Consider the following 22,608-nt stretch of genomic DNA (forward strand, 5'->3'; position numbering starts at 1 on the left):
CCATGGGAAATGACAGCATCCTAAAACACTACCACTCAATCTGTAGAGCACATCTGACAGAACTTGCATAATTGCTGCGCTGTAAATACTGTTTCATTACTTACAGGAACGCAGACCACAACTGGTCATGTTGTTTTGTATGTGACTGACAAAAACTCACTTGATATTGATACTAGGTAGATATTTTGAAACTTTCTAAGCGGGAAGATACATGTAAATTAAATATTAATCTTCCCTTGGAAAGGAGTGGGTGTTGTCTTTGTTAAATCAACATGAACACAGAACTCTTTGTTTAAGTACTGCTTCAACTAAAGAACATCTTAGCCATTTATGTTGTCTGATTAATCAAGGACAATTGATCCCCATTGGAAAACTGGCAATGGGAGAACTGTTCCGTTTGTTCTTAGGTGACCATATGAGGATAAAAGGAGCATTCCCCAAATGACCACCAAGGGTAACATAAGACCCCTGAGCAACCCAATGCAAATGCAGATGGCTGGAAAAGCCAAAAGGGGACAGAGCGTCATGACTGCTTAGCCTCATGAATATGTAGGTAGTAGATGTTTCTTCTGTATTAGGCAGAATACTTGAGAATTTAATGTAAAAATATGGTGAAGAAACTTGCATTATTGTGCTTGGTTTTTGGAAACTTCCAATGGCACCTTAGCCAAAGTAAAAAGCAGCATCTCTACTGAGTGTGTGGGAATTTGCACATTGCACACTGGGTAGTGAATCCGTTTTTCAGACAATAGTATTTAGCATACTCTTGAAGGAGATAGGATGCCATGTTTCAGTGTCTGTTTCATAGGTTCAGTAGGAACAATGACAGTGTTACTGGTGTTAACAAAGAGGAAATCGAACTCTCCATTACAGTTAATAGATGACTAATACTTGAGCTTCCACACTAGATTAGCACAGACAATACATAAGCATTTCTTCTGAAAACACTAAATGTTTTACTGCATCTTTGTACCTATCTGAGGATATAGCCACCATTTTCTCTTTCAGAACTGAGGAGTGCCTTGGAGGACCGATGAGCTATTGGCAAGTCAGTTCTGCCTTTGGCTACAGTACAAAATGTGCCAGGTCATGGCTCAGGTTGAAGCATGTTCCAAGCCTTCCTTCCCTCCCATCCACAGCCCTCAGCTAGAAAGTGTGGGCAGGTAGGAAATGGCCACTTACATTTCTGACCCACGCATTACCTCAGATAAGCTGTGTGCCACAGACCTACTCAAAGCACAGCCAACAGCACTGTTTGGTATCTCGGAACACTGGAAACACAAAGTTAGGTACACACACAAAAAAAAGCTAACAGCCTCTATCATTTGTTCAGGCGCTGCCTGCCACAGCGAAAGCTTGAAGTTACTCTGCTCACAACCCAGTGACTGGACAAGAGGAGCTGTAGGGAACATACAGCACGTGAACACACATTGCTGATAACGCAGGTTATTTCAGAGTTGCCCAGCAAGCTTCCAGCAGGACTTCTGAGGTGCCAGAGAGTCTTCAGCACTGTACAGCCCATGACCGCTGGGGCAGGAAGCCACGAGAAGGGGGAAGGAGGGAGGGGAAGAGAGGGGAAGAAAGAAAAACGAGGAAAGGTGAGGGCTGAGCCCGTTGCCCTCAGCTTCCCCACACCGCCCCCTGGCGGCAGCGGCTGCGGGGCGCCCCTCGTTCCGGCGCGCGACCGCGAATAACCGTCTGCCACTACCCAGGGGGCGGGGCCACGCGCTCATTTAAATATATCGGGACTCATTTGCATGCCGCGAGGATAACTGGCTCCGGTATTGGACGGCTCCGGGGCAGCCCCACTGCCGGCCACGGAAGGGGCGGGGCCAACCGGGAGAGGGGAGGGGACATGAGAGCGATTTGCATAACGGCCCTGCGCGTGCGACGGGAGGAGGCGGTGCTGGTGCCGGGAGCGGGTTCCGATTTTGAATCTACGGCGGCAGCGCGGAGGAAACGGGAGCGGCGGCTGCCGGGCGCTGAGGCAGAAACAGCGCGGGCACAGAGAGGCAGGTACTGCGGAAACCCGGTGGGCGGCGTTCGGGATTCCGCGGCTGCCGGGCAGCGGCAGCACTCTGTGTGGAACGCTGCTCTGCGCGGCGGCGGCGGAGGCGGCGGCAGTGCGCATGCTCCGGGGCTGCAGCTTTGCACACGCGCCGCGCGCGCACACACACAGCAGCGCAGCTACGCACATACTGCATGGGAGCACGTGACTCGGCTCCAGTGCAGGCGGCGGCGCGCATGCGTGTTGCCGTTTTCGCCCAGAGGTGGCAGCAGGTGGGGAGCGTGGCGCGGGGACGCGCATTCCTCCTTCCCTCACGCGTGGAGGACCCCCTGCGGCGGCGGCCGCGGCTCACAGGTAGGTGTGGCGTGGGACGGGGGGCACGTGGCTGCCGTGCGGGGGTCCTGGAGGGACAGAGTGCCCTGCAGCCCCCGGCGGGTGTCTGCGTGACCGTCGAACACTGAGGTGAGGTGTTGGCGCGGTGGCACACCAGCGCCACGCGGCTGTTGACGTGGAACAGCGGCGCCCGGCGCCTCGAACACACCGCTGGGTGCTGTGCCGGGGTTGGGAAGAGCTGCCTGCGTGGTGCTGTCTGCTGCTGGTGGATTTCCTCCAGAGAATCGCGAGCGCTAGTTCGGAGCGCTGCGCTGTGTGGACTGTGGGGACAGCAAGGAGAAAAACGCTTCCCTTGTTATTTGTGCTCCGTAGCACGCTGGTGGGACTTCAGATGGAAGTTCCTGAAGCGCATGGGCTTGCACACCAAGCAGAAGAAAGAAAAGGCCATGTTGTGCCTTACGTATGCCTTGTCCTCAGTAAGCTGTATGGCATGGGAGGCTGACATAGAGGCCTGCGTCAAACAAAATGTATGTGTCAGGTATTCCTGTAGAGAATGCGCATGTGCACTCGTAATGTTCTTTAAATAACTAAAATATTGAAACTGAATTGATAGTTAAGCGCTACATTCTAATTCCGATGTGATGTTAGGGCCTGTCAGGGGTGTAGCACACTGGATCTCTTAATCCTTGACAGATCTTCAGTGGGAGTGTCTATGTTAGAATGTTCTGTTGCATAACAGTAATGTTGTAATAACTTCACGTGCTGGAATGACAGTGTGACCATTATCACCAGTAGGTTTTTTGGATGGAAAAATTGGGTGCATTGTTGGGGGAAGAGATGAGATGGACACTGCCCAGCTCAAATGTTTTTGGCAACAAGCATTGAGATTAATATGGCAGCCCTTGCGCAACCACAGAAAAATAACATTTTGTACATCTAGCTAGCTTACTGAACAAGGTTTCTAAATAGCAGAGCTATAACGCTTGATAACGCAGTCTTGCTTGGTGAATTTCCCAGACCATACAAGTAAATGTAATATTGTTATCAACAAATTCATTGGGATTTGCATCTACAAGATCAGAATATTGTCCAAGCATGCTGTTTGGCTTTCTCTTGCAAGCTTGAATACATTTTGAGACATCGTCTAGTATATATTTTTTTCCTGGTTACACTTACTACCATTACTAATTTTTATAAAAATAATTAAAAATATGGAAAGCGTGTTTAATGTCTGATTAAAACTAGAATTAAAAATTCATATATGAACTTTCTACACAGGTGAGTTTATATGAATGTAAGAAAATATCTGTGGTTTTCTGATTAGTTACTGTTTTGTGCAGTCCCAGGGGAAGGTATGAAAGAGTATTACCTTGAACATTAGAAATTATTTGGGTGGAATAGGGAGAAATGCACAGAAAACACTTCTATTTGATATGTGGTCATGGGTAGGTAATTTCTCAGTTTTCAGACCACTGAGGTAGGACTAATAGTGGTTGTCAGAACCTAGCATAAAATGAATTCACTGATGCTTATGTGGGGACTTGTACTATTCATGAATAATGGCAATTAAACCCACTATTTATTTCTCACATTTGGTAGCTTTGTTACTATTTTATATGCTTCACAAATAACCAGATCAAGTTCCTATGTGCATATAATGCAGAAAAGAATGTCACTACTCATTTTGGATAGCAGTACATTTTTATGATTAACTACTGAATAAATGTAGGAATTTTTCTTGTTACTGTTTGTAATTAACTGCTCATTGTGTGTTCTTTTCAAAGAATCTTGGTCTCCATGTTCTCATTATTCTATTTCTAGCTTAGTAGACTTACTACATTGCTCAGAGTAAAAGCCTTCTTATCACTTGCAACCTTGCCACCAAGTGTAGCAGTGCTGAACTGATGTTCTTGTGATAATGTGGCACAGTTCTGTATTTTGCTGTATGAATTAATTTGACAAGATGCTCTTGGCTGTTGTATAGACTTGAAATTGATCATACTTAACAGAATTGATTCATAGTAGCATACCATACTGCATAGATCAATTTAAACAGTCATTCTGATGCTGTTTTTGAGGAACCTCTTAGATCTCATTTCCCATCCATTACCAAGTCTGTTTTCAATAAGATCCTAATCCCAGCAGACATGCATACATTCCATACTCTGTGTTTGCTGATACCTCCTGCTTTAGTTTGCCCATTTCACATATGAAGAAGCTCAGCATCAGTTTTAGTATGATGTTTTTTTTCCTATAGAAGGTCTTCTGATAATGCTTCCAGAATTTGGGATGCAAGGACAGGCAGCACGGTTTCTGTATATACAGACAAATGCTTTACCCCTCAACCAGGGAACGTGATCTTGCTAGCCAAGAGCTTGAACACCATAAAAATAATTTTAAATATTCATTTTGCAGAATATTAAGCTAACAGTTAAAAATATTAAACGGTTTTTAAAACCTTGTTTTAGTAACTAATTTCTAATTAGTAACTATATTGTCATTTTCAATGTGCTCGACCGTGATCTTTGGGAGAAGATTTTTTTTTTCCATAATAAGTAGAAGATGCTTTCAGGCTGAAAAGTAGATGACTAAACCAGATGTTGTATTTTCCTCCCAAAATAAGACAACATCAATTTCCCTAAATCTAGATGTTAGGTTTTTTTTTTAATAGTAAAAATATTAATTAGGCATACCTGCACTTACTGGCAGGAATTTTAATTATGCCAGAAATCTCAATTATTTATGGAATGTAGACAGTAAAGCCAAAATATACTTGATCAATACGTTCTCTTTGGTAGTTTGCGGGAGTGTATTTTTGTCGTTTGCTCTCCACTTAGCATTTTTCTGTAATGTATGTTAGTTATGTGTTCATATTGTGAATTTATTGTGGAAATTACTTCAGTGATACAGATGTAGATTACAATTTTCCTAAGAAATACTGATAAGGAAAACTAGTTGCAAATCGTAAAATTTGATTAAATAACGTTTGTGGTTCTATTTTTTCTTTATCCAATATATTTTTATATAACGTTTCTCTTTATAAATACAGTGTTTCTCTGTTACTACTATGAGTGCGCTATTGACTTCTGTATGTGGTATTGCTGTGAGGGACTTGCCCACATGTATGTAGCAGTTGAAAACTGGTCAGCACAAATCGCATTTTCGTAGTGTATGCTTGTAAGTCAGGAATTTTATTTATTCTTGTCACAATAAGTCCTGTAGTATATGAAAAAAAAACAACTGTCCTGGTTTCACAGAAGAAGCAATGTTTGAAGCTGTGGTGACTTACCTCACTCTCTATCTGGTTTTCGGATAGAATGGTGACTGTTATGTGGGATTTTTTTCCTTTTTTGTTTTTTGAAATCCTGATTTCTTTCTTTTTTGACAGCTCGTTAAGAAGCATCGAGATTGCTTTAGAGGAAAATGTATCTCTGTATGCAACTAGTTTGTGTTAAATGGGACAGTTCTGGAGTGTCTTATCTCTAAATAAAGTTTAGAAGAGAATTGCATAATATCTCATATTTTAAATTCCTACAGCTCAGTCTTGTTTTGGTTGTTACAGCCTAGTGGCTGATCTCGAGAGCGGTAACTATAGTATTTTAGTTTTGAGTCTTTCAGTCACAACAATTTTTGTCAACCTTAGAGTTTTGTGTACGTTTTCAAAGGCAAGATTTCCTGTAACGTTCTGGAGTCTTCATTTTCATTAGAGAATTTCATGCTGTGATAATAGTGTGTTTAGGTGTTTCACTTTTCGTACTTGTTTTTTTTTTTTTTCTCTCTCCATTTCTGTAGCAATGGGAGTCAGGAAGTCCTTGACTTTGTATAGAATGTTTAGATCTTTGGAAGCATCTAATTATTCAAGTTTAATTTTGGTCTACAGATCAAAATCTAAAACCAAGTGTGATCAATTTCAGAGATAAAAAGTTGTGATACAGAAACTGTATCTTCAGAGTACATGAGTTTCTTTTAGATTGGTATGGACAGAACTAGACCAATGAATTCTATTTCTTTTCCGGGTATTAACAATGGTATTGTGATTCAGAAATGTGTGTCTAGTTTCGTTTTTACTTCAGTTGCATATTCTGGCTTTCGTTCATGTTTTAATTTCTGATTATTTTGTTCCATTTGTGTACATAGAGCAAAACTATAACATCCGTGGACAGTAGAATTGCAATTGCACTTGAGTTTTACATGGCTTTGTTTTCTGTTTTCATTTGATGTTACGTTAAGCACTGTTTAAAACCAGAATGTTAGTGAAAAATGAATGTTCCATGAGTATTTTAAAAGTGTATTGGGAATGTTAAATAATGTTGTTAAATCATACTTATGATATGCCACTAATAAGGAAAAAGTGTTAAAATGTTTAAGTATAAATTAGCGGACAGTACATGACAAAATGAGTCTTGATTGTGTTACAGTCCCACAAAGTTTTATCAGAAACCTGCACACTTCTACTATGATAGCCCTATTTTATGTGATTATTGTCTATCAGTTGATGTATTCTCAAAAAGTTTTGAAAGACTTGTTCATTTTCCACAGATCTGACAGTGGTGAGTCTCAAAAACAGTTCCTGAAATTGCTGTGCAAATAGGCAGCAGGGGTTTGGAGAGACTGCCATTCTCTCCAGTGAGGAAAGAGACATGGAGATCCTGACAATACCGCATTGTTTTGGTGTGAGAGCTAGCTGGTCAGTCAGGACATAGGTATGTCAGAGCAGTATAGAGGCCGTCACATTAGTGTACAACTTCAGGCTGCCCAATACGTATCTTGCCTGGTGTGGTAAAGCACCTGGGGTCACTCTGACAAAAAGTGATAAGGCTGCTAATAAATTTGCAGGAAACATAGTTTTGTTGGTTCAATTTCTAGCTCATTATCTAGTTTGGTATCACTGATGTATACTTTTAAAACTGTCAGTGTATTTTACAGCAAGTTTGTCTCTCCCATTCCACACCTCTTTTTCAGTAATGATTCCCTGGTGTTGTAGCTGAAGGTGTAATAGTAACCAGGTAGTATTAAATACAAACAACCAAGGTGCAGGTATTTCAGCTTCCATCATGTCACTCTGGAGCAATTCGGAATACTATGTATGTGTTTGTATAAAAGCCCCTTATGTTACTGTGATTTAGGAGTAACTTAAATGAACAATAAAGAACACAGTGGGTGGATTTAAGATGTTTGATTTTGAGCTGTGCATGTTGTATATGAATAAAAGTGTACTTCTGAGTTATCAGCTCTCAGAAGAGTGTAATTGGATGATTGTTCCTGGAAGAAATAATTGGATTAGATGGCTGTCCGCAAAACAATTTTTAAGTAGCTTCATTATTAAGATACTTAAGTGACATAATGCAGTGTATTTGGTACGTGTAATCTACATATTTTACATACAGAAAAAATATTTTTCTTTTATAGATCCAATTTGTGAAAATGGTTTAAGTTAATATACGTAGGAGGTATATGAATGCAAATATTTCATCTAGCTGCTGAAATAACCTGCATATTTGTAAGGCTTTGTCACTTTGTTCTGTCCTGTGCATTATCCTCAATTTGACAATGCTACACGGAAGTGTTAAATTTAAAAAAAAAAAAAAAAAAAAAGACTCCCAACGTGGCAGAAAGATGTTTCCATAATTGTCTCAAACCTAGAATTGTAGGAAGAACTCAGAACTTTGACTTCCCTTGATTACAATTTTCATTGTCTGATGTTCATTGTGGACTTCTGCCCCACTCACTCATAGCTTAATTTTTATCTAACAAGTTCTTGCAGTCCTACGTGTGAGTTGTTTCTTCAAGTTAGGCTAATGTCCCAAGTAAGTATAGGAATAAAGGATAGTAGGTGATCCATTGGGACTTTATATCAGATTCATACAAACAATAGTATTTGCTCATGAACTTCATCAATAATTGTTTCGTTTACTTAATGTTAATAAACGTACTGCTCAAAAGAAGAGGGTAAGTGAGAACTGAGAATGTTTGAACACAGAAGTGTGGGTGATATACAATAGACCAATCTTTAAATGTACAACTTCAGCAAAAGTAATGATTTATGCTTTGGTTGCTTTTTACTGATGCTGCAATGTGAAGTGACTTAAAACCCTGTCAGAAAAAAAAAAAAAAGAAAATTCTGCCTTCTCTTGATTCTTTAGGCTAGAAACCATAGTACGTAGATAATCTGATCTTACTTAGTGACATTGTGGAAGGGCATGAGGGGTCCACTGATAGAACTTTCATGAGCAAACAATGAAACTATTACGGAAATTACAGGGTATAGTTCTGAGTTTCTTGTTTGATGTTCATGACGAGGCTGGAACAGAGAAGCTGTTAAAATTTAACGTGACTAGAATATTTGAACTTTCTGAAATGGTACCACAGTGAGTTGGCTCCTCATCGAAAGAGGGCAGAGTTAAGGTTGTTGGGAGTTTTTATTGTGTGTAAGCAAAATCTAAACATACGACGTTAGTGAAGTTTAAATTCAGTTTTGAATCCGTTTAAAAATGCTTGATTTTCCTTATTTGTTTCTGAATTTTGGAGAATCTGTATAGATGCTAACCCAAATAGCAATTAAAAAATTGCAGTGTCATGCTAATATAGTAATTCTGCATTAATATGGGTTCACTTTAATGGTTTCTGGACCAAGGTATTCATGGGCGAGTTATTTAAATGTCAATTTTGTGTTTAATTAAACATCTGATTTTATTTTGATATTCAATTTAGGTAATATTATTAAATCATTAACAAAACTGTGTAGTTGAGTATATGGAAGTGAAGTCTGAGTATGTTCCCATGGTTTCTTAGCATTCAGATGGATTTTTTTTGAGACTAGGTGTCTGTAATAACACGTCATCACCTCTGTGTCCATGAAGCTTTGTTATTAGGTGATTTACCACTGCAGTCAGAATGTGATGTTTCTATTTTGTCCGGGTCAGTGGAAGTGATCTCTCTTTTTTTTTTTTTAATTATTATTTTTATTTAAACTAAGTAGTTATGCCTATTCAAACCTATTTAACATACTGAGTTTTCAACTAGAGAGCTCCGAGACCAAATCTTAGAGAATGCAGAACAGTATAAGTATAGTACAAGTGTAATTCTTGGGTTCCAGATGGAAACATTCCAGGTTTACACTGAACATCTAGGACTGCAGATCAGAATTCAGGTTTTGATATAGTATTTTTGTAGATGTGGTAAATACAGATTTCTCTTCCTTCTAAAAGATTGTTACAATAGAAAATAAAATGAATGCATACTTACAGATGAAATAGTAAGTCTGAGATTTAGGATGTTGCAAGCTACCGTAAATCCCTGTAAGCTTGAAGGCATTATATATATGAAGTTTAAACTTAAGTTTAAGCAACATGGAGTTAAAGTGGTTATTCAAAAACATTTATTTTGAATTTGTTGCAAAGTTAATTTTGATGAGGTCATAGATCTTCACAAAGAAAAGTTTCAGTGTAGACTTGTCTTTTATGCAGCTGAACTTCAAGCATGCTTTATTTAATCCTTTGTAATATTGAGTGCAATAATTTATGTAGTTGATTGCATGGATATGACTGTTCTTTCCCTTGCTTTGTAAACTATGCTTTTTTCTTTGTCCTTGTATTAGGCAAGTAGTGCATTTAAACGTTTTAAATTTCAGATACTAGTGCTGATGAGTACACCAAACATCTCTGCTGGCATGAATAATCAGTCCTGAAATAACCAGCTACAACTGGCGACAGATACGTGCAGTTACATAAGCTTAGATATTTCCATAAAAGAATGGATGGAGGGCATGTTCTACTTCTTCGGTAAAGGTTGGGAATAATTCAGTGTTAATGTCTTTCAAAATAGCTCCATCTGTTCTTGCAGTTATTTAAAAATAGTTGTATTTGGATTTTCTAGAAGGGTTACATGATGAAGCAAGGCAGATATGGCAGTCCACCCTCCAGATCACATGCACTGTTGCCTGGATGAGGGCAGATGATTGGTGCTAATGAACAGATCTTAAATGGGAACTTGTATTATCTTCTACTTGTGTTAAAGTCATGTATTTCTCTAACACTCCCCTGTGCCTAACCCCTCCCTCACTTCCCCCATCGCTCCTCCCCCCCCCTGAATTCCCAAATCAGTTAGGTTTTCTGGAGCAGACTTAAAAACCAAAATAACAGCAGTACTAGCAAAATTACGGAAGAGATTCTAGACGCCTCTGGAGGGGGGGAAAAAAAAATCAAACAACATATCTATAAAAGTGATGCAATATATTATGTAAGAATTAGGTATGTGGATTCTGGGCTTTACTGAAGTTCTTCAGTGTTCCTGATTTGTGGGGTTTTTTTTGTTGTTTGTTTTTTGGTTTTTTGTTAGCAGCTTTCTCATTTCTGTCTTCCTTTTTTTTTTCCCCAAGTAAAACTGCTTTATTGGTCAACTAATGTTTCAAAACAGCTGGTATTGTAAAAAGGTACAGATATTTTTGTTTGTTTAAAGAAAAAAAAAAAAGAGGAAAAAAAAAGAAACAAGTCTACTCTTCAAAATTAATCCATAATCTTTGTCAGTCCTAGCCATGATTTGGCTCTGTCTCTGGCTGTTAATGTGTGACATGGATTCTGAACTGCCTGGAGTAAGGGAGAATTTGAAGTATGTGATACAAATTCTGGATTGCAGACCTAGCAAGGCTGCCTCTTTTAATATCCAGTAGGTCTTTGTTTATTTTTGTTTTCTTTTTGCAGCTATTCAGAACACCACTGGTAATGTTGCAGCCATGCATTAACCATTTTCTGCCTGTCTTAGGAAACCATTTATCTGGCCCCCCTCTGCCTGTGCAGTTTGTTGCAGTGTAGCGAAGAGGGAGGTGCTCTGCTGTATAAATGCTTTATCCACTGCTGAGTTGTCACTGAATGGCTGGTCTTGAGTGCACGTTGCAGCCATCTTAATCACATTTTCAGTGCAGCTGAGACAGTGCAGTTTCAAAATGGCTGACAAAGTGTTCACTGCAGCAGTTTAGCTTGATTGTATGCTAATGAGCAGAGCTGTTGGCATCACATGCTTCGGACCTTGGAGGTAAGCACCAGCTCTGCTTTACTGAGAAGCAATTCTATAATTTTGGCTGAACAAAATTTGAAATTGTAACCGATATAAATACCCTGCAGAATTGTAATTTCTTTTTCTTGTCAGCAGGAGAGTGGTTATTGTGGTGATGGTGTTGTTTTCCCCTGTCACTGGATTAATTCATAATCTCTGTCCTTTCTCAGTTACAGGGTAGAGTGGGTGGGACAGAAGAGGTCAAAGGTCACACTCATACACCTTGCTTAACAAATGACTTAATTGCGGTTTACTTCCTTACCAGGCCAGAAGAGCTCTTACTGCATGCTGCCCATTTTTCAAAATCTTGCTTCATATTTTAACTAATACGTAACATAAGCTCTTTATCAAGTGGCTAGATTTACATTTGATATATTTTCAACAAGTTAATTTCTTCCAATGTTAAATTAAAATTTCAAATCCTGCGTAAATACATTGGAATAGCAATAATTATGTAAATATTAACTATTTTGCAGGTAGCAGTTAGTTACTATTCAAGAATAATAGTAGTATAAATCTTGCAGAACTGCTACAAATAATAAAATTAAAGATTCAAAGTAAATTGTTCTTTTATTACGTTAAATCTGAGTTTCAAAGTGCTAGTAGCTTCACGTCATTTAGGTGTTTACTGCATGTTACTTGTTGAAGGTGGCGTAGGTATCTGTCATGCTTGAAACTCATTTAAATGTAGTTGATAGGCTGGTGTTCAAGAGCATGAAAGCAGAAGAAAAGCAATGCTCAGATTGAAGGAGTAAAAACAAGAAGATATTTTTCCACATTACTAACTTATTTCTTGTTTGCGTCTGTCTAAATTGCCTAATTAAGGTCTGTATGGGATCCTAAGCTAGGTGTTAGTTAATTTTCGAGTAATTAAATAGCAAGTTACTTGAAGTTCTCATGAGACATCTCAGAAGCAGCAGAAGAGCTGAGTAACTCATCAGTGTTTATGAATAGCTTCATAGTATTTTTCGTGTCTGAAGGTGAATGTAACACAAAGGTTGTTAAAGTCCTTATTAAATACTTAAAAGTTTACTCCTTCAGTATTTTTGCATGTTGACTCATGCTTTTTTTACAGGTCCTGTAACAAAGCACTTTGTGGTTAAATTTGTTTTGAAATACCAGTTTCCATAAATGATCTTCTAGTGTTAGTGGCAGTACACCATTTTCAAAAAAAATGCAGTACTTTGAGCAGGTAACGCATGTCAGGTTCTCAGGAGACATTGCTGTGTGCTTACCTTTGTATCTGGTGTAAAAAGAAAGTGATTAAAAAAAAAAATCACTGAAACACGGGAATTTAAGGGCAGATTGATTCTTAAGTTCAACTAACTGTAGATCTTGTAAATCTAGTTCTTGTAAGGTTTTCCTGCTTTAGGATAACAGGCCAGCGGTAAGAATAATACCAGTGTGTGATTGCATGTGAAGCAGGTAGGTAGTCTTATTATTTGTTTTTATCACCAGTGCAGTTTTGTTCAATCATTTTTGACTTAAACAAGTGTTTAGTTTGTAGTGGTCTCTTGTGATTGGATAAGGTAGTTAAAGAGACAGAAACTATTTGGGCACTTCGGAACATGTGAGAACTTGGACAGTAAGGCCTACTTAAATCTTGCTAAAATGTGCCTTGTTTGTAATAAATGCATGTTAGTAGTGTAATGAGACTTCCTTTTTCCCATCCCCCAAACAGTTTTTGATCTCCTATAAGATAATGAGTCACGTCATCCTGACCCCATCTTACAAATGATTGCTGAGGTTTCCGTTTATGTGATTTTAGTTGTTTATTGTTCCCGATTAATTCCAGATGTTAATAACTCGTTCTTTGAGGCAAGGAGAAGGAATCCATTCTTTATGATAACTGAATTCCTACTTTGTTATCACTAAAAGGGATGAAATTTTGTCTAAAACATGCTTTGCTGTATGTATACATGAAAATTGTCAAGCAGTATTGGCTCTGTTTTCTGCTGTTTTGTTAAGCCCTCTTTCAGGGGAACATGAAAAGGGAAGGTAGCATATGTGTTTGACTTTCATTCTAAGGAGTGGTTTTTAACATGTGTTAGACTTCAGTACAGCAATGTATATTCACATCAGTTCTTTCATACAGTCCTTTTTGTGCTTTTTTTTGGTGCTCAGTAACCAAAGCTTTCTGTCAGTTAAGTAAGTTGACTTCCATTTTACAAAAAAAGCATGAGGCACAGAGATTGCCAGTGTTTTAGAGGAAAGTTCTCCTTGTCTCCACTGTGTTTGCAGTTTCCTTTGTTCTTTGGATACTTTATAACAGGCCATTTTGAAAAACATTATCATTTTTGGAATTGCTGTAGGAAATGACTGGTTCAGAAGGGAGCTATAGAGTGTTTCTGTTGTAGTAAAGTGTGTGATGTGGTTGGATGTTTTTGTTTTTCTTCAGTAAAGTGGACATTTGAATGCATGCGGTATGTTATGTCCTGCAATCAGTGTTAACATGGAACACATCTCTCTTTTCAGAAGTCCGAGTAATGCTGGTAGCTGAAAAGATAAGCCTTTTCCCCTTCCTCTCACGTTTTCAGTATTTTCCTTTTCATTTGTTCTTTAGTAGTTGAAAAATATTGATTACCCGCATGGAAGCATGGCATTCTAATGGATGCAAAGAGATGCTTTTATTAAATATATAAATCAGATGTGCATTACTTGAATTAGAAATAGTTGTGTATAATGAATTATCAACTTCAGCTTTTGTTTTCAGTGTGAGATAGATGCATTGTCAGGCTGGGATCTGTGTTCTTGTTTGCATTTTCTCCACTTTTGAGATCTGCTACATTCTGGAATGATTAGTTTTGTACTGCTGATAGGTGAGCTTGAACGGGTAGGCTTCGAGAAGCAAGTAAGTCCCTAATGGGGTAACAGTATTGCGTACATGTGAATTTCTAAGAGAAAAATACCCAACAATAATTCACTCTGAAGGAGTGTACAGATTGGTATTTTTTTTCTTTCTTTCTTTTTGAAAGGTGCACATGTTCTTCATGGAAGTGCTCAATATATTTGTTCATTACTAAATTGTAAATGACTGGAACCCTTCTAGCACAGCTTGATTATTTTTATGTTCCTTTTAAAACTAGGAATTGTCTCAATTTGCACAGCTGCATTTTCTATTTCAGAAGATACACTGGGAGCAAACAATTTCAGGCAGGATTCAAAGCAAACTGGAATGGATTGCTCAATTAATGCTACACTCTTTAACCATGCAAATAATTTTGAGACAGCTGATTTGATTGGTTCCTTAAGTAGTAAAACTAAATGGTTATGAAGCACTTGAAACTGTTTTGAATTTTGAATATTTAATCACGTTACGATTATTTTAGAACAGTTACATTTTATCTTTAGCTGTAAACTTTACAGTGGTTTTATAAAGAATATAATATTTTCAAAGGAGTTGCCAGTAAAGCAAGATAATATTTTTTTTCATGCATTGTCTTGCCTTGTAGGTTTAGGTCCGTCCATTTTTCAGTATTTGCTAAATAAATTCATCATGCAAATCTCAAGGGACCAAAACTTTTATATTTATATACGTAACTGTGTGTGTGTGTATGGTAAGGAGTCAACCAGTATTTTGCCTTTCTAAAAGAAAAGGAGCACAACTTTTTACTGTGGTGCTGTCTAAACTTCCTTGTTCTAGATGCTTTCTCACTCCTGCTTTCCTATAGTAAAGAGCAGATACAACTACCATTAGCCCTGCCTTCCCTAGAATCATAGAATGACCAAGGCTGGAAAAGACCTCCAAGATCATCTAGTCCAACCATCCACCTATGACCAACATTTCCCACTAAACCATGTCCTTCAGTACAACATCTAAATGTTTCTTGAACACTGCCAGGTGCAGTGACTCAACCACCTCCCTGGGTAGCCCATTCTAGCACATGACCACTCTTTCAGAGAAGTATTTCCTAACATCCAACCTGAATCTCCACTGCCACAACTTGAAGCCATTCCCTTTGGTCATATCACTAGTTACATGGGAGAAGAGGCCGACTCCCACCTCATCACAACCTCCCTTCAGGTAGTTGTAAAGAGTGATAAGGTCACCTCTGAGCCTCCTCTTCTCCAGACTGAACAATCCCAGCTCCCTCAGCTGCTCCTCACAAGTCTTGTGTTCTAGACCCCTCGCCAGCTTCATTGCCCTTCTCTGAACATGCTCCAGGCCTCCATGTCTTTCTGGTAGTGCGGGGCCCAAAACTGAACACAGTGCACAAGGTGCAGCCTCGTGCTGAGTACAGAGGGATGATCATTTCCCTGCTCCTGCTCACAACACTATTTCTGATACAAGCCAGGATGCCACTGGCCTTGTTGGCCACCTGGGCACACTGCTGGCTCATGCTCAGCTGAGCACTGACCAATACCCCCAGGTCCGTTTCCTCTGCACAGTGCTCCAGTCACTCTGCCCCAAGCTTGTAGTGTTGCTGGGGTGGTTGTGGCCAAAGTGCAGGACTCAGCACTCGATCTTGTTGAACTTAATCCCACTGGTCTCAGCCCAGCTATCCAGCCTGTCCATATCCTTTCGTAGGGCGTTCCTACCCCCTGGCAGATCAGCACTTCCTTCCAACTTGGTGTCATCTGCAAACTTACTGAGGGTGCACTCAATGCCCTCATCCAGGTCATCAATGAAGATATTGAACAGGACAGGCCCCAGTACCAACCCCCGAGGAAAACCACTTGTGACCAGTCACCAGCTGGATTTGACTGCATTTACTACCACTCTCTCTGGGCTCAGCCATCCAGCTAGTTGTTTACCTAGCAAAGAGGGTACCTGTTGTCCAAGCTACAAGCTGCCAGCTTCTCCACTGAGAGACAGTGTCAACGGCTTTGCTGAAGTCTAGGTAGACTACCTCAACGGCCTTTGCCTCATCCACCAGGCGGGTCACTCAATCATAGAAGGAGATCAGGTTGGTCAAGCAGGACCTGCCTTTCGTGAACCCATGCTGGCTGGGCCTGATTCCCCAGTTGTCCCATGCATGCCATGTGATCTCCCTCAAGAAGATCTGCTCCATAACAGTTCCTGGCACTGAGGTCAGGCTGACAGGCCTGCAGTTCCACAGATCCTCTTTACAACCCTTCTCGTGGGTGAGAGTCACACTGGCAAGCTTTGAATCCTCTGGGACCTCTCTGGTTGACCAGGAACGCTGATAGATGATGGAAACTGGCTTGGCTATCACCTCTGCCAGCACCCTCAGGTGGATCCCATCCGGCCCCATGGACTTGTGGCAGACCAGGTGGAGTAGCAGGTCTCTAACAATTTGCCACCTGAATCATGTGGGGTTTATTCTACTCCCCATCCAAGACTTCCAGGCCAGGGTATAGAGTACCCTGACGATAACTGGTCTGACTTCTAAAGACATATAAAGAAGGCATCAAGAACTTCAGCCTTTTCCTTATTTTCAGTGGTCACATTCACTGCCGCATCCAGTAAAGGATGGAGATTTTCCTTAGCCCTCCTCCTATTGTTAATATATTTATATATAAAAAATAATTTTTTTGTTCTCTTTTACCCCAACGGCCAAGTTGACTTCAAGCTGGGCATTTGCCTTTCTAATTTTCTCCCTGCACATTCTAACAACGTCACTGTACTCTCCCCAAGTTGCCAGTCCCTCCTTCCACAGGAGGTAAATTCTCTTCTTCTCCTAGAGCCTCAGGAAAAGCTCCCTGTTCATCCATGCTGGTCTTCTTCCCCACTGGCTCGTCTTGTGGCGCAGGGACATAGCCTGCTCCTGAGCCTTTAAGACTTCCTTCTTGAGGATTGACCAGCTGTCCTGGACCCATTTATCCTTCAAGACTGAATCCGAAGGGACTCTCCCTACTAGCATCCTGAACAGTTTGAAGTCCGCACTCCAGAAGTCTAGGGTAGCAGTTTTGCTAGCCCCTCTCCTGACTTCACTAAGAATCGAAAACTCTACCATTTCATGGTCACTCTGTCCAAGACAGCTCCCAGTCTTCATGTCTCCCACCAGTTCTGTTTGTGAACAGCCAGTCTAGTGTGGCACTTCCCCTGGCAGGCTCTCTTACCAGCTGTGTCAGGAAGTTATCTTCCATACAGTCTACATCCCTCCTAGACTGTTTCTTTTGTGTAGCATTGTATTTTCAACATACGTCAGGGAAGTTGAAGTCCTCCGTGAGAACAAGGGCTGGCGATCATGCAACTTCTGTAACCTGCTCGTAGAACGCCTCATCTGTATCTTCATCCTGGTTAGGCAGTCTATAACAGGCCTCCACCAGGATGTCTGCCTTGTTGTTCTTTCCCCTGATTCTTACCCATAGAGACTCAACCTTACCGTTCCCAGCCTCAAGCACTCTCTAATATAGAGAGCCATGCCACCATCCCTCCTTCCTTCCCTGTCCCTTCTGAAGAGCTTATAGCCATCCATTGCAGTACTGCAGTCATGGGAGCGACCCCATCATGTTTTTGTGATTGGGAGCTACCGAGCTAGTGGCTGTTATGTGAATTATTTGCTCTGTTTCATGCTTTGGAAAATAGGCAAAGACAGAGGAAAGAGGATGTTTTGGGCTGTATGTATATGTATCACCTAAAGGGGGCCCAGGGCTGTAAGATTTTCTTTGTGTTTTTTTTTTTTTCCATGTTTAATTTTTCTTTTGAGCTACTAAAGACAGGTTTCATCATGATTTAAGACAAACTTTGCTGATGAAATGTTTATGCAAATTATTCTGTAGCAGATTTTTCTGTACCTTTCTATTCTGAGATAAATCAATCTGTGACATTTAAAATTTTAGGATATTGTCTACCATATGTACCAACTGAAACCATACAGCTAATAATAATTATTTTGAACACAACTGGCCTCATTACTTTTGACTGAAACATCTGTTCTTTGAGGTCATTTCTGATCACAGAATAGAAAATTGCATGCATGTTTGAAGGAAAAGTCCAGGTAACTAGCTTCTAGAGCATGAAATAATAAAAGCTCTTCAGTGGTTGCTTTGTATTCATGTGCGGTGTTTCTGTTTGTTTGTTTGGATGGTTGTTCTTTTTTAACAGACTGTTCTGAATGTGGGAAATAAAGGCAGCCTTTTCAGACTTTTTGGTTTGGGGAATGCAAATCCCTGAAGATTGGAAGGGAATATGCTAGTGGCTTTTTTGTTTGTTTGTTGTCCAATGTTACTCTCCCATATAAAAATAAATAATAACAAACCCACCTTTTTGGAAGCATCTAAAATGGTCGCTGCTACTGTTCAGGAGGGGTAAGTCTGCTTTGGCTGCAGGGCACAGATGTTGCAGTTGATCTGGGGCTTAGCATATCCTCTCATTAATTCTCTTTTTATAATTTAATTCATGTGTTTTTGAATACTAAATGAACAGCTCCTCCCCAACATGAAAGTATTCTGCATTTGAAATCTAGCTCTGTCATAACTAGCTGTGTACATGCTGTGACATGCAACAAGGAGTGGAAGGGAAGGCAAAACCAAGGGAGTGTGCCTGACTTTGCAGAGAATGTTCTGGAAGGGGGGTGGTGCCTCCCCCAGACAGCAGCTGGAGAGCTCATCCTCAGGGCTGGCTGCAAGCTCTGGCCTGGATTCGCTGAGCTCGGAAATAAAATGAGTTAGAGATCTTGTTTTAACTTGTACTGCTTTCTGTGTTGAGAACTGTACTGCTACGCTGGTATTTGTGTACAAACATGTAGAGTTGGGGTGGGAGATGGGGATACTGCTGTTTGTAAGGAATGCAAATGACAGGAGGGTAAGGTTGTGTTTGCTTTTTTAAAAGCAGAATTGGTTGCCTTTATTTTCCAGTTCTGAGTATGTTCATCTGATGACTCACTCTGCAAATGACAAAAGCATCGCTGAAAGATGTATTCTGTGCAGTGCTTAAATATGCTAACATACATACGTTTATCTGAAAGTAACAAATCAAAAGATGCATGTGAGATAATGAGGGAGTGGTATCAGATCACTTAAATAGTTAACAACTATCATTCTACTGTGACAATCATTTTGGAAAAATTATACTATTTGCCTTGCACATCTCTTCAGGCTTTTGGATACAACTTCTGAGCTTGAATTGTAACAAATGAAGAATAATTTGCATTACTAAATACTTTCAGACACAAAATCAGTATCTTTGTGATAGTGTGATAAGTAAACTGTATTATGTTTAAATAACTTAGAACCAGCCTTGCAGCAAATTGCACTTCCACAGTGGAAAGGGGACTTTAAAAGTAATCCAGCTATATATAGCCCTGATATTGTTAACATTTTAAAGAAAAATAGTGTAGAGAGCAGGAAGAGGTCAGGACTGCAAAGCAGGCTTCTCTGATCCTGAGGTGGCTATGCTTTTGCCTGACTGGAATTGGCAAGCACCTCTGCCTCCATCACTTCCCTCTTTCTGTGTGCTGCTAAATGGTGTAACACCATACCTAAAACAGTGCTGCTAGATGTGTAGCACAATACTGTGGGTTTAACTTTTCTTCAGGGTTCAAATTCATGCTTATGTGTAACGTAATAAATAGTATATTTATCTGCCTTGAGTTGTGTCATACCCTAAGAGATTCTCATAAGGATACAAAGGAGGGGGGTTGGGGAAAGGTACTGCACAACTATTCATTCTTTACGTAAACACAATGAATAGTAAGTAAAGCCTGGTTTCCTTTTTCCCCACCAAAATATGGTGACTATTAGAGTAAGCATTTGTAAAATACAATTTATTTGTTAATATAACAGAGCTTTGGAAGAAAAAAAAAAGCAAAAATTAAAAAATTAACTATTTGAAGTCAGAGTGAGGCTAAAATCCAAGTTTCTCTCTTTACCTGTCACTATATCCTTTCAGGTACTCGGGAAAAAAACCAAAGCCCACAGCAATACCTGCATGATGAGGACAGGAGAGGGGAGGGGGAAGAAAAAGGAAATAGTAAATTAAACAAAATGGCCAAACATGTTACCTGTCAGCAGTAGGTTAAAAATGGAGCTGCTCTACTTTGGAGGTGATAGTTATTTGTTATTGGTAGGCTGGGAATATCAGTTATATAATAGCTGATGGTATGAGCATTGAGCATACGCATTTATTCAGTGTTACTTAGATCACTACAGAATGCTTACCAAAATTATTCTGAACAATAGTGTTCAGCATTCCTGCTTCAAGGTGGCATTTCTTTTGTGGAGACCATTATCAGTTTTAATTTATATAAACAGTAGGAGCCACACTTGACATTTGACACGGATCTGGATTATTAGTAAGCAGATAGGTAGGTATATATTCTAGAACCTGTAGTTGTCTCAGAGGCGTGGGGGTGGGGAGCTTTGCTTGGCAATATTCTGCTGCAATTTCGTCTTGAAATGAGGCCCCCTTTATGTAAATTTTTACTGGCGCCAGCTAGCTGTAACTGCAGTCTGGCTCAACCTCGGCAGCGAGTAACATGTGTCATGGACTTGCCTTTGCATGGATTGCAGGAGCATTTTGGTGTCTGGGCAGAAACAGCCATGCTGATGAATTCAAAAAGGCGTGCAAGGGAACCTAGGTGTAGTTTAGATTCCTAGTGTGTGAAAACATGGATGATTTTTTCTGCTTGCTTCTTTAAGTATGCTGTCTTCTGCTGAGCTGTAATAAATTTATGCTCGTTGGTACTACTGTGTGGTATGTGGGAGGTACCTCACTGCACATAGTTGCTGCAGTGCTCATAGTTGGCAGCACAGAAGGCAGCACAAAAGAGTTCCGGCTGTGGACACTTGCAGTTGCAACATTCACTTGGAGGCTGTAGCATGCTCACTGAGCTGCAGTGACACGTTGATTCACTTGTGTGGATAAGTGGCAGTTCCAGCGTGCTTTAACAAGCGGATGTAGGCTACTAGCAGAGAGGTACAATAGCATAGCTCAGACTGGATAGAAAATAACACTCATGCTGCTATATAAACAAAATAAGATCTTAGTATCAAGATGGCTGACCTGGAACTCTACTTGTAGCTCTTGATTCTTATGCAAATGAGTTAAATGTCAGTGGCTTATTCAGAGGAGGAAGTTCATTTTGCACGTGTCAAGTTCTCCACAGGTAAGACGAGCTACTGATTTTCTGCATTAATGTTTCAGAGGCCATTGAAGCTATTTTTCCACTTAGGTGCCCATCCCCCACGTTGGCAAAATGCCAGTTCTGTTACATTTTAAATCAGGAATTTTCTGTGAAGCCTGGAAGTCACTTCTTGCTGTAATTAATTTTGGGTCACTGTCATTAGAGAGAATGTTAACTAGGAATTATTGAAAAACGTTTCCGTAAGTTAAACTAAAGACTTTTAAAAATAAAAATTCTAGGAAGTACTTTTTTACTGTTGATGTTGCTGTTTTCTGCTTGGTTCCAACCCCTACTGTCTTGCTACTGTTCTGTCTCTGTAGTGACACCAGTTGATGCACACAGAGCCATAGCCCTTCTGTGAGCCGACCCCTAAACAGGGTGCAGAATTAAGAAGGTTAAATTGAAGGAACTAGATCTTAGTGGTCTTTTCCAACTTGAATGATTCTATGAATGTATCAGTGATGTGGGTTTCTTTGTTTGGGTTTTTTTGGTGGGGGAATTTTTGGCTTCATGGTCTTAAATGGTCTTAAACCACTCGTGGTTTAAATTGTCATCTTTTTGAGGTGGTAAAGCTGGTCAAAATATAGGATGCTGAACTGACATTTATCTTTTAGTATAAACATTCACAAGTGTTCTTACGTGAATTTTTAGAAAGATGTATTTGTAAATAGCAAACAGGTCAAAATATGATATTTATCCAGTCTGCTCCCTCAGATGGTACCTAAGAAGACAATAAAGCTCATGCTAAAGCAGCAAATTTTGACGTAACAGCAGCACTCTTAATTTCTTAATGTACTGTGCTATAGTTATGCATGCAGTGCATGAAAATACTGCATTGAACAGATGTGCTAGTTCTGTTTCTGTAATTAATACATTTGCATTGTTGCCATTTTACAATTAAAAAATGGACAGGATGGGAGACAGGAGAGGGGAGAAGGTAAAAGAAACTAACGTAATTTGGAAAGTCTCTGAGCTAAAGAAGGTGCATTAGAGATGCATGAAAAGGCCAAAGAAAACATGGAAAGTGTGGATTGCTTAAAGGTAGATGGCAGCTTAAGATAAGGATAGGGAAGTGACAGTAGACAGTGGGGTGGTCCAGATGGAAAAATGTGATTAGTTGGAGTGAAAAGTACTGGGGCAAAGTAGGCAGGCAGGCTATTTGAACTTGAAATGAGGCACTGATAG

At 40.0% G+C, this 22,608-nt stretch overlaps 1 protein-coding gene across 7 annotated transcripts in view; it reads left to right on the top strand.

Annotated features, from left to right (window-relative positions):
• ATF7IP (activating transcription factor 7 interacting protein) overlaps positions 1,787 to 22,608 on the top strand; it is a 109,060-nt gene continuing 88,238 nt past the window's right edge. For 2 of the 7 annotated variants that reach the window (XM_021378600.1, XM_021378775.1), the window contains exon 1: positions 20,931 to 21,405. Coding sequence is in view for 2 of the 7 variants with exons in the window: in XM_021378264.1 (XP_021233939.1) it covers positions 1,856 to 2,016 (161 nt within the window). In the remaining 5 variants the exon portion in view is untranslated. Of the gene's footprint in view, positions 2,017 to 2,048; positions 2,363 to 20,930; positions 21,406 to 22,608 lie in introns of those variants that run through there. The other 5 variants (XM_021378264.1, XM_021378343.1, XM_021378684.1 and 2 more) reach the window with 5 other exon arrangements.

Source organism: Numida meleagris, chromosome 1 (assembly GCF_002078875.1).
Source record: "Numida meleagris isolate 19003 breed g44 Domestic line chromosome 1, NumMel1.0, whole genome shotgun sequence".
In the NCBI taxonomy this organism is placed as follows: domain Eukaryota; kingdom Metazoa; phylum Chordata; class Aves; order Galliformes; family Numididae; genus Numida; species Numida meleagris.